This window comes from Calypte anna, chromosome 3 (assembly GCF_003957555.1).
Source record: "Calypte anna isolate BGI_N300 chromosome 3, bCalAnn1_v1.p, whole genome shotgun sequence".
Lineage (NCBI taxonomy): Eukaryota > Metazoa > Chordata > Aves > Apodiformes > Trochilidae > Calypte > Calypte anna.
Window position 1 is genome coordinate 8877376 of NC_044246.1, and position 12171 is coordinate 8889546.

General features: G+C 37.2%; 1 protein-coding gene across 6 annotated transcripts in view; it reads right to left on the reverse strand.

The window, feature by feature from the left end:
* CEP170 (centrosomal protein 170) overlaps positions 1-12171 on the reverse strand; it is an 87261-nt gene that overhangs the window by 11107 nt on the left and 63983 nt on the right. For 3 of the 6 annotated variants that reach the window (XM_030447426.1, XM_030447424.1, XM_030447423.1), the window contains 2 exons: positions 7449-9278; positions 2862-3096 (listed from right to left, as the gene is read on the reverse strand). In XM_030447426.1, coding sequence (XP_030303286.1) covers positions 2862-3096; positions 7449-9278 — 2065 coding nt within the window. Of the gene's footprint in view, positions 1-2861; positions 3097-4686; positions 4738-7448; positions 9279-12171 lie in introns of all 6 variants that reach the window. The other 3 variants (XM_030447422.1, XM_030447421.1, XM_030447425.1) reach the window with 2 other exon arrangements.

Genomic DNA, 12171 nt, shown 5'->3' on the forward strand with positions numbered 1-12171 from the left:
CACAATCATAATAGTCAAATCCTAGTTGGGTGATCAGTATCTGGGATTTATTTCTATGTGATAGTAATCTACAGTCAGCACTCAATTGCACTGCTGTATAGAAACAACATAGCTGGGGCACTTAAGAAAAAGCATTATCAAAAAGAAAATCAGAAACCAGCTGAGAACTTAGCCTGACTCTTAATATTGTGTTCAAGTTATTCTACATTAACTTTTAAATACAAGAAGTATTGCTGAAATAAAATGAGTATGTTTTGGATAATCAAGGACAAGAGACTTAGGCTTTAGGTACACACTATTTACTCTCTTGCAACTGCAGGTTGCCTTGCAGGTTTCTATTGCTTCTGGGATTATACTCAGCAATCATACAAGGAAAATCAATTCAGGCAAAACTAGAATAAACCTCAGATTCCCTAACCCACCCAACTTGCTCCAGGAAGCATTGCTATTAAGATTTGTTCAGTGAGCAGACTCCCACAGCTGCACAATTACATAAGGGACAGACACAGTTTCCAACACAAGGGAAAAGGTGAGAACACAGGGCCTGGGATGAGGAGAGCATGACCATCTTTTTCAACAGCCTGGATCTCTAGTTCTTATTTACCTGTAGTGAAAGAATACCCATAATATTAGAAAAAACAGAATGAAATTGGAATATTTCTAAAATATCTGTAATATTTCTGAATTGCTGGATCATTAAAATAATTTTTATGCTTAGTCTACTTTGTCACACTTCCTACAGAGTCAGTTTTCGTTATAATGATACTTTGAAATCCTTGAATAAAATATGTGTGATGCTCCTGTTATCTGAGGGTGTATATTCCCTCCAGCTCAAAGTGGGCTTAAATGCAATTTTTCCATACATTTTTTTAATACCTCTTTCCGATTTTCAATTTTATTAATATCTGTGAAAAGTGCAAACTGGGTCATCCCTGGAAGAGCAGCTAAAATACTATTGTATTGATGGTAACATTGATGTAATTCAATGTTTGTCATACAGTCTCTCCACTAATTTCACTTGCACATTTACTTCATGAAACTATACCTACCTTATTGAGTAAGTTATTCAACAACAACAAAACACAATATTAATTAGATCATATAACTAACTTTTTTTTTTTTAATAAAAAAAATGTAAAAATTGTTGAAGGGGCTCTAATCTTAAAGGCTGGACTGAGAGCTGGGAAGGAAAAAAACCAGGGCAGACAATGACAGAGAAGGCTATGGTTAAAAAGGCAAGGGGAGCAGAGACAAAAATTATCTTACAAAGGACAGAAGTTAAACTTAAAGCCAAGTGAGCAATACTGTGAATCAGTACAAAGAGATATGAGGGCAAAGAAAAGTTCAACTGTGACCTAGAGCAGGGGGCTCAGCTGAGGCCAACCAAGGAAACCTGTGTTGGAAGCACTGACAACAGAGGACAGCAGTCTGGCATTTCTCAACTGCTGAGTGCTACCTTGCTTAAATCTTAAATGTGCTCACTTAATGCAAAAATCATGAATTTGGCAATACTGACTTGAGCCTCACATCATTTCCACTAGAAATGAAGAAGCTGAAAGAAGTATGGTAAGTATGTAGCCTTCAAAAAAATTTTTAAATCAAATCTAAATGAAAGAAATGGTAAGAAGCTCTAGAGAAGAAAAATACCCACAAATCTAACTATCAAATAAGTTTAGACTGAATTGTCAATTACTGCCAGTATCAATCTCTCCTAAGTGAGCAAAATGTACCAAGAAGTTTTAGTGAAGCAGAGGTTCAGCAGTACTTGTAAGTAGGAAATGATATGCTACAGCTATCCTCAGTTTTTTTCTCCTATATGCACACATTCCTCCCTATATAACTAACTTTAAAAGAGATGTTTTAGGAAGATGCTTTGAAGATGTTTATTACATGATTTGTTAAGATGTTATTAGAGAGTCCTTTAAGAATTTTTCCCTTTGCACAGACCCACTAGAAAAACAAAGGTTGAAAAATATTCCCCAATAAAGGAAACAAAAAAAAAATTAATCACATGAATCACACAATGTTTCACCTTAAGAATAATTTTAAAGGGTGAAGCCCAAAAAGGCCAGCAAAAAACAGTTTTCTTGTTTAGGCTTCCATATTAAGTTCTGTGAAAAGGTTCAGAACCTGAACAGTGGCATCTAAGTTATAAATAACATTTATGTGCTTACATAATTTTATTTATTTAGTGCAAGCTATTTGAGGTTTTCACAGCCAGGGTATTGCATGATATGGGAATAACTGGTTAGCAGAACACAGAACTGACTTGAAGCAGCATGCTATTAGCAAACACGCAGAAACTGCTACACTAAACTCAGGGTCTCACAACAAAATAAATTAGTTTTTGACAGATACATATGATTTAAATCAGAAAATAGCTAACATGATATAGCATCTAGATAACCAAAAATTAAAACGAGAACATGGTCTCTCACACTGCCAAGATCACTTTGTTTCTCTGTCACCTATGCATTGACTTGAAATTGTACCTCAGTATGAATGTGAAGTTACTACCAAATCAGATACACTTCAGCCTCACCATTAGCACCTAAGAGTTCTACACACAGTACCTCTGCGAGTGCCACTAACGCAACCAGAAGTTCCTATTCTGAGATCTGGCTATCCTAAGTCAGAAATCACTATCATTTTCCATTAGAAAGAGAGGTGCTCGTAACGTGGGTGTTTTGTTCCTCAGTCTCTCATCAGAAGAATTCAAAATGACCCATCCAGTCAGTGAATGAAAAGGGTACACAGAGTGATACAGAAAATCCACCAGCATTATTTCTCCTATATGTGTACCTATATAACTTGCTGGGTACAAGCCTCTGTTACTTTAGAGGCACTTCTTTAAAACCAACCTTGCTATTTCTTCTCGATGGGCAGTCCAGTCCCGAATGTATTCTTCCTGTTCCTTTATTCTGTGCTTGAATGTGTTGCTGCTTTGAGCTGCTGTCCCAGTGCTCTGCAGTCGTGTGGTTTTCAGGGCTGGAGAAGTACGTAGACGGGTATGTTTAGGGGAATTACGGTTTGATCCAAATTCATCTTCTGAGGTGGAAGCATAATCTGTAGGAAAGCGCCTCCATCTTGCACTTACTAAATTAGTTTAAAAGAATTATTATTGCATCTTTAATAAGAAAAAACAATATTATTTCAATAACATAAAAATAGATACACAACTATTCGTTATCAATCCCGATACATCACAAAAGGTTTATTTTTACATCTTAAAAAGTAAGCTAGAAAATTTGTGTTAAATAATAAATACTGATTAATAAAAACATAAAAAGGATGCTCTTTGTATAGTGATGAGTAAATTCAGATGTAAAAGCCTGTAAGCGTATATGAGCTCAGGCAAACTGTATCACAAAACTAGGGCCCAATTCATTAACTATATGTTGTCAGATTGAACTTTTTCTGCAGAATTTTTCCACAAGTTTCATTCAAGGTTTGTATGACACACAAAAAAATGGAGACAAGGAAGGATGGAGCTGGCAGGAAGCCAGGAATGCATGCTTACATAAGAAAAGCGTTGAAATCCTAAATGATGCATTATGTATTTAGTTCAGAAAAAATATGTGAAAATTAATGCTGTGTTATAAAAATTAGCAGCACATCTACAAAAACAGCAGCCTCAGAGCAAAAAGCATATATTCTCACATGTAACACATAAAGCATATACAACCATGTTGCTGAAGAGAGCCTGAAATGTAAGTGAACTGAAATTAAGTAAGAGGACTCTGGTCCCCCTATGAATTACTCAAGTCTAGGAAATGCATTTCAGACATTCTGCCCTCAAACATCCCCAGCAGGAAGAGGTACCACTAAGTGTTCAGGAATGCTCATCATGAACCCACTAAATTCTGTCAGAGGATTTAGTCCCCCTAACTCACAGAGATTCAAGAGGTCCTATAATTACTGTAAAAATGTTTTTTAAGTGTGTGATCACCTCTTGGTAATTTAAAAATAGTGATTCAAGTAATGGAGTGGGTTTTTAATAAAAAAAAACTTCACAAAACAATAATGATTTCTCCTGACACATTTCAAAAACATCAAAAATGACATGTACATCAATATGAATTTAAGTAATGAAGAATGAAAGTAATTTTTAGTTGAGGAAAATTTGTGTACTGCTCTCAATGATTACAACATGTAGAATACAACACTGGTGTAATAAGCATACATCCCTTCCCTCATAAATAATGCATTATTAATTGCTGAAAACAAACAGATGATTGCATAATTTTTTGAGGTTTAAATATGGACTTTAAATCATCTCCTGTTTTACTTACTTTTAAAAAATATTCTAACTTTACTCAAGAAATAAAAATTTCTCCCCAGTCACATACTGTTTTTTTATAGATTTCAAACTTGTTTTGATCCTAGGAAAGTAAAATATAAGCAGAAAAAGTACATTTCCCCACCAACGGCATGCAAGAAACGTGTGACTGAAGTCCAAAGAGTTTTCTGAGTTGGGCCCACATTTTATCAAGAATTCTTTAAAAATTCTTTATCCCAGTTGAAACTGCATGCATCAAAATAAATATAAAAGTTATCAAAGTCTCTCAGGAGAGCGAGTCCAGCAACTCAGCACTGTACAATGAGCATAAGTAATCATATATTTAAAATCTAAAAACTGAACGAGAAGTGAAATATCAGAAATAGATTTCATTTCTAGTACTCTACCACTGTAAGTTTCAACATCAGGATCTGGGTCTGGTAGAAGCTTGGATTTTTCTGTGTACAAAATAGTGTTTTATCACGTTAATTTGTATTAAAACATTCAAATTAGAAGCATTAGCTTAAAAAAATTATAGTGATGAGTTTTAGGTCCTCTTTTCCACCTACAGTTTTTAGGAAATGATTCTTAAATTAGACATTCAATGAAAAACAATGAATTTTGTAAAAGCTCAAACATTTCCAGATACATTAGAGATACTAACTGCAATGACATCAGTTGTCTGCATGGTACCATAAAGCCTCTCTACATTTTTTAAGACCATCAAATGTTAAGGTCTTAAAATTATTTATATATTACCAACAAGTTTCTCAGTAATATGGGGGAAAAGTTACTGTAGGCTTAACTGTAAAAATATGGAAGTTGTATGATTTGTAATGAGCTATATCCAAATACATTTCCCATTAATCTAGCTATACATTTGCACATTTATGCTTTTAACAGATTATTTATCTCCAAAATGTCATGGTAGCTTATGTAGATTTGTGATAGCTATTGTGCAATTAGTTTTCTCAGACACCAAAGACTTTGAATATCAGCACCAATTAACTAGAAAATCCTCCCAAATCCTGGCTAAAATAATCATCAGACAAGTATAATTTGTTGACTACTCTGTGAGAAGTACAACATGTTGACAATATCTTAAACTGGTGAGTTTAATCACTTGCACACCATAATCTCATTTTCAAGATCTGAAGACAGACCTTATTTAAGACCTTATATACGCTTATTTAAGTGTATCCCTTACAAAATACTCTCACTGATGCATTGCCTTCCCAAGGCCTGTCCATTTCAAAGATCTTGTAGTGCAAAAATGCTGGCATAGAGTTAATAAAGGTTGTTTTCATTCTAAGTTTAAGCCGCTTTTTTTTTTTTTTTTTTGAGATACCTCAAAAGCTTTGATCAACTCATGCATGAGTTATTTGCAATAACAGCTGGGTCAACAAGCCAGCAGAGCTGCCAAGCTGCTCAAGGTCTTTCTGTTCCTGCTCTCTGCTGAATTTCACAGCTGCAGCTTAGCATTTTTGTACGAGGTCTGATGCCACTGTCATTTTCTCAATACACAGCTCCTTTTTTAACCATCATCTTCAATATTCCTCTGTGATAGTGGGAAAAAAAGATCTTTGGTCTTTGTTTTTACTGATCACACTCCTTTTTGATGATTCCATGCCTTTCATTGCTTGTGCTATAAAATTAACAATTCTGCTTTACATGTCGTGGACTCATTTCATTTAAAAGTAGGCAATATGTAACTGTATCAACACCTAAAACAAGATTTTTCAAATTACATATTTTCTGAAAGCTGACAATTTTAACACTATTATGCAGCAATTCATCCATGTGAAATACATGACAATTAAAAAAATCCAGTGATTGAAGCTTTTTTTTCTCCTTTAAATACAGGCATGTCTGTCTGAATATTAATTGCTTTCAAATTTTCACTGTTACATTGACAGAGACTTCTCCCTGATTTTTATATATAAACTGATAAAGCTTTTTATGACAGAAGCTATTTCTACCATATTTTTCTAACAGTGGTCTCTTTAAAATACCTAGCTTATTACACTGGGGTAGCTCATGAGAAGATGGGATCTTTTCTCGTAGAAGTATTTAAACTTGGACCATGTATTGCAGGTAGATGAAATAAATGTTAAACAAAGATGGCTATTAGACTGGGAAGAGGAATATACACCCAGTCCCCCAAAGAGAAGCAGCAAACCACTTCAATGAAGCAACCAGGCAAGAGCCCAGGAGGTATGCCAGAGTTCACATGGATACCAAATTCAATATCCATATAGAGTTTTGTGAAAAACACAAGAAGCAGCAAAGTGACAAGTAACAACTCGAGTTTTCCTTTTCAAAAACTGGCATCATCACAATGTGGACGAGTGTTAATAACTGAAGTAAAAACTTAGCAGCAGTCCTAACTGACACTCTTCCCTTACCTAATGTTGCCACTTTTCAGGATGCATGCATCAATTTGAAATTTCTATTAAAATTGAAAATATGCTACTTTCTCAGTGATATCACAAAGAAAGGTTGTTTTTCTCTGAGGTTTCACCCTTTTCTTGTATCTTTGTAGACACCCATCATAACATTAAGCAGTTTTAACTTTATAGTTCAGTGAACACCTCATTTGTACCTCTGCAGGAATTTCTTTCTATTCAGTTAATAAGTGACACAGCCAAAAGATACCTGTCTAGGGAATCGACACTGCAGAATCTGGGAAGGTGCATTTATGAGATATAAGCAACATAAGTTGCAGTAGGACTGTGGGAATTTCAGTATCATAGATGTTTACATCAACTCTGAATGCAAAGCAGTAAAAGAGAACATATAATCTCAGTAGCAACACAGTACACTTATTAATTTTTTTTCCTTAGATTGTGGCTTGGCCTCAAGGACAAGCTGGTAGTACGACAACTCAAAAAGCAAGAATTTACATATGAAAGGTGACTTACTTAGAATCACCACATTTTAGTGTTGGTTTATTTAATATTGCTGTTGGGAGAAAACTAGCAGGGTTTCACACTATTTGCACTTAAAGCGTTATGTTAACTTTAAAAAGAATAGCATAAATAAAATTATTCAAGTGTACAGGCTTTTTCCTTCTATCTGTAAGATAATATTAGTTAGGGAACTACCATGCAAAATTCCCACATATAAATACATCTAGTATTGCATAAAGACAAGTTCAAATCTCACATACCTGAGGGAGAATTATGAGCTGAAGCCAAAGATTTAGATTTTGAATCTGAAAGTCGAGAAATGCTATTGGCTCGAGTTCTAGCAGAAACTTTACTACTATCTCCCACTGATGTTAATCTTACACCACTTCTGATAATAGCTTCTGGGGTTCGAGATGAGGCAGTGCTCCTGGTTATTGTTGCTTCAGAATCACTTCGGGCTGATAAAGAGCCAAGTCGAGTTCTGCGAGGTTGAGCAAGCAAGTCTATTCTGGAAATATTTCTCCTCCCTGATGGGGGTTTTGATGTAGAACTTGTAGTGGACACTTCAGAAGCCACTGAAGCTTTATCAGCATCAGCAAGCTCACTATCTGAGGCCTCACCAAGCCGTGCTCTGCGCAAGAGAGAAGTCCTTGTAGGACGAGGTCTGGGAAGAGTGGTAGATTTACTGGACTGCCCGAGTGCAACAGGAGAGGTTTTTGATTTAGCTGACTTTCCTTCCATTTTGGAATGCAAAAGTTCATCTGCTGAAGCAAAAGGAACTCTTCCATGCGATTTGCCAGAGTAGGTTTCCTGGTCAGATGACAAGATATCAGAAATGGCAGAATGAGGGACGCTAGATGTTTGGTCATCATCTGTCAGGTCTACTGATGGTTGTCTCATTCTGCCACTGGACTGCACAGCTTTGCGAGCATCAGCTCTAGATCCACCGTCTGAAGAGCGACTTTTAGTTTTCTTTTCCATCTTTTCTCTGGCACTTGTTGCAGAAGTTTTTAAAACATCCTTTGAAGGGGAAGCAGAGGAACATCTATCTTTATATAAGGTTGTAAAACTCTTCCGCTTCTGCGTGGATTTTCTTTCAGTGTCACCAGTAACAAGACTGATTGTGCTGGCAGTATCTACATCTGATTCTGGTGATATGGAATTATCTCTGTTATAGCTAGGAGTCTCAGGACCTTCATCAGTCTTATTCTCTTCACGCAATTTAGCTTCAAGGAAAGCCATTACAGCTTCTGTGTCTTTTAAAATGAGTGTTGTATCCAGACTGGAATCAGTGTCCATTGAATCGCTTCTGTCACGTATCCTGTTTGCAGATGCTAAGGGGGCAGCAGATCCACTTTGCTTATTAATGTGAGGAATAAGTTCTATAGGTATATTTGTGCTAGGCTTATCTATAGTAAAGCTACCTTGCCTCACTAATGGTTTTGAAGATTCCCTTTTTTCTCCTCCAGATGCTTTAGGACTTTGTCCTTTAACAGTTTCCTCATTTTTTCTTCTTTTTCCTTCACTCTGTGCCAACTTTATTTCTGCTTTATCCGTAACGTGTCCAGGAACCTTGTCTTGATTATCCAAAGTTTTGGGTGACGTAGCAATCTCCTCCCTACCTTTTTCAACCTGGTTTGCAGCAGATTTTGTAGAGGATAATTTTGTGGGTGTCCAGTTTCCTTGCTCCTTTCGTTCTTGTTGTTGAATTTTTGCTAAAGCCTGTTTCACCACAGAGGTTTCTCTGCCAGTTTCAACTCTCTCTTTACTGGAAGAACTGGGGAAAGAAAAAACTTTGTCTCCAGGAGCTTTGGGTGAAAGACCATTCATTGTTCTGCTTGACTTTACTATACTTCTGCTGTCAGCATCTGAGGCATGACCTGGGGTTTCTTTCTCCTGAAGTTCAGTGTCTTGCTTTTCACCTATTTCTGATCTCTGATGAGATGTCGTTTTTGCTTTTGAGCTTTCATTCACTTTCTCCTCTTTGGGAAGCTGTGGAAGTGTCCTCCTCTTCCGCTCACCTTGGCTGCTCACAGAAGCAGCTGAACCAGCACTTCTCATGGAAATACCAGACTCACTGATGTCTGTGTCTAAAAATAAAAAAGGGAAAAATACCTGAGAAGTTATTCAATAGGAAGGTAAACAGAAACACTAAACTTTCAAGACAAAAGAGAACTGAAAAAAGTCATTGGGTCATCCCTTTGTTCTACTGCATGATAGATTAGACAAACATTGAAAAATACTTAATTGAAAAATTCTTAAAAATCTCAGTTATGGTGATTTGATTGTCCCTATAAGCTATCTGGGTACATAACTCTTAAACTGATTTTCTTAATTCTTCAGCATGAGCTACGCTTTCTCCTATATAGCCCAATGCTGCTTGGTGTATTCTCATTAGGCATAATTTCCTCTTTACAGGAAAGAGTGAAAACACTTCTTATTACAGAGAGGAAATTCTGTTTATGAATTACATTAACTACCTCCAAACTATAGTAAGTTGTACACAACTAGATATATTATTTCATTTCAGTGTTGCAATACATTTTCATAAAACCCAAACAAAACCATGTGCAGAATCCTGAAAAGAATATTAATTTCCAAACAGCCCCCCTGACAAAATGGACATTGCACTCGGGTGGAGGCCTCATTTATTAGCCATGTGGACTCTGCTCTCAAGGAGAGACCCTCATTTGGGTAACAACCCTGGTAAATGGGGCCCTACTCTCACAAGAGCAGCCCCTCCTTCAGTGGCTATCCCACTAAGCAGAGCACTGTCCTTGCAAGTGGAGCTCTGTCTGATGGCCACCCTGACAGGTAGGACTGTTTATCAAACTGTCCTGTTTGATAAGGGACAGAAGCAGGTGAGCGGCATCCTGTGGAGGCAGAGTGACATCTTGTGTCCCAGGTAAAGCCACTGGAGAGGTGCATGTGCAGAAATAAGGGTTATTGGGTTCTTACTCAGTCACCCCATCTGGAGGGGCCCAAGAGAACACCTGCTGGTGCAAGACATGCCAAAGCTTCCCCCCCTCCCCAACAAGGAAGCAAAAGAGGCACATTTGAAATGCTGGATGTGTGCCCACCATCCAAGGAACACAACTTCCTACCAAGATCATTGCTGGATCCAAGGGTGGTGATGTCTTTCCTACCTCTTTTTTCTCTCTCTTTCTAACCTCATCTCAGCACATGAGGGCAACATAGTTTCTAACATTACTATGTTTTACTACCTGTTGCTTTATTTTGTTATTTGTAACCTGTTCTTTTGACAACTTCCTTGAGTTTTGCTAAATTGCAAGCCATTGCTTTGAAAGTACCATAATTTCTAATTCTGCAGTTGTAACATGACATGCTTTATAATCTTACTTTTAAGTTGTGTTTTTATACAAACCTCCTGGGTAATAACCTTACTCCTGAGTACCACACAGAGAATTCCTCAATTTAATCTCGCTGAATGGGTAGTTAAAAGAGATTAATTAGAGGAGGATTGGGCCCAGCTGCACCTGGACTCCTCTCTGAAGGAGTTTAGAAAGCAAAGGGGTCCAGTCCAAATCTCCCTGGGTCTACCCCACGCTGGGGAACTCTACCTGTGCCCACTCTGTGGGATGTAACACCATACCCACCCAGTGTGGCACGGTATTTAGTTTGGCCCCCGCATCTGGGGAGTTGTGCTCATTTTGTGAGAAGTGACAGTGCCACACCCACCTTGTGGGATGTGACACCATGTGCTACCATAATTTGGCATGGTTATCTCCTGAATAAAGAGATTACATATATTGCTGTAGAATGTTAAGAGTATCATAGAAAAGAACAGTTAATTCTATACAATCCAAAGTGCTGATACAAAGCATATGTCTATAAAAGTAATGTCTATAAGTCTGTAATACCATTACTGCTATGAACCATTCCGGTTTATCAGAGTCATGACCAGGATAGAAAAAGCTACATTCCAAAAGTGTACTTCCTAAAACTAACATATATCAGGAAAATGGAAGGAGTAACTTCAGAAGCAGGGTATGAGTGCAAAGACAAGAAAACATCCTTTCTTCTAGCTCTGCTACAAACAGGCAGAATTTCTTCCCAAACAAGGATAATTCTGGTTGTTCTTGAACAATTGCCCATCTGTGTTGTATCCCAGGCTAATTACTACCTCTGGCACTCTGTGACTGTATAATGGGAAAGGGAACACTTAATGAGCATCTGTGTCATTCTTTCAGGGGGACTATGGCATTTCTTCCTGCTTTGTGGTAAACTTCAGTATAAATATTCCACAATATAGGTTAGGGTTGCTCAAAATAAAAAGGAAAGTTTTCAGATACAAGAATTTGAGCTACGTGCAATATACTATCCTTGAAATCAAACTCTAAAAAAGCCATCCGTGTACACTGGGAGAGTATGTATGAATGTGAAGTATTTATGTTCTCACAGTAGGTTCAAATAGGTACACAACAGAGCAGTGTTAAATCAGAACACCATTAAAAGGGAGTGGAAAGCAATTCTTACATTCCTAAACACACTCGGCCCCAGATTTTAAAACTAATGAATAGTGTAAGATTTCCTCCTTGTCTGTTCCACAGCTCTAGGTCTTGTGTCAACAAGGGGTTACAGACTTCCCCCGTGAGACCTCCTGTCAAGGAAGAAGCTGCAGTGCTAGCAGACACTCTTTCTGCAGTATTGAAAAGCCCTGCTCATGAAGAACGAACTTACTATGGCTGAGAGAATGAAAAGAATGCTTCTAACCCAAACAAGAGGCTCTAGTATAGAAATATAAAGAAAATGTATAAAAAATAATCAAAAGAAAACAGTCCTTGCAGCAGTTCATGGGATGACCATATTTTTCTGCCTAAAGAGCATTTTATATCCACTAAGAATTCAATGAATGTGCTTTAGCAGCAAGACTGTTTTCTTTTGGATCGTAAATATTTTTTAAATTTATTTGTGAGTTCTTGCAATATAATGTGGTATTGTCAATCCACTTGTCACCAGGAA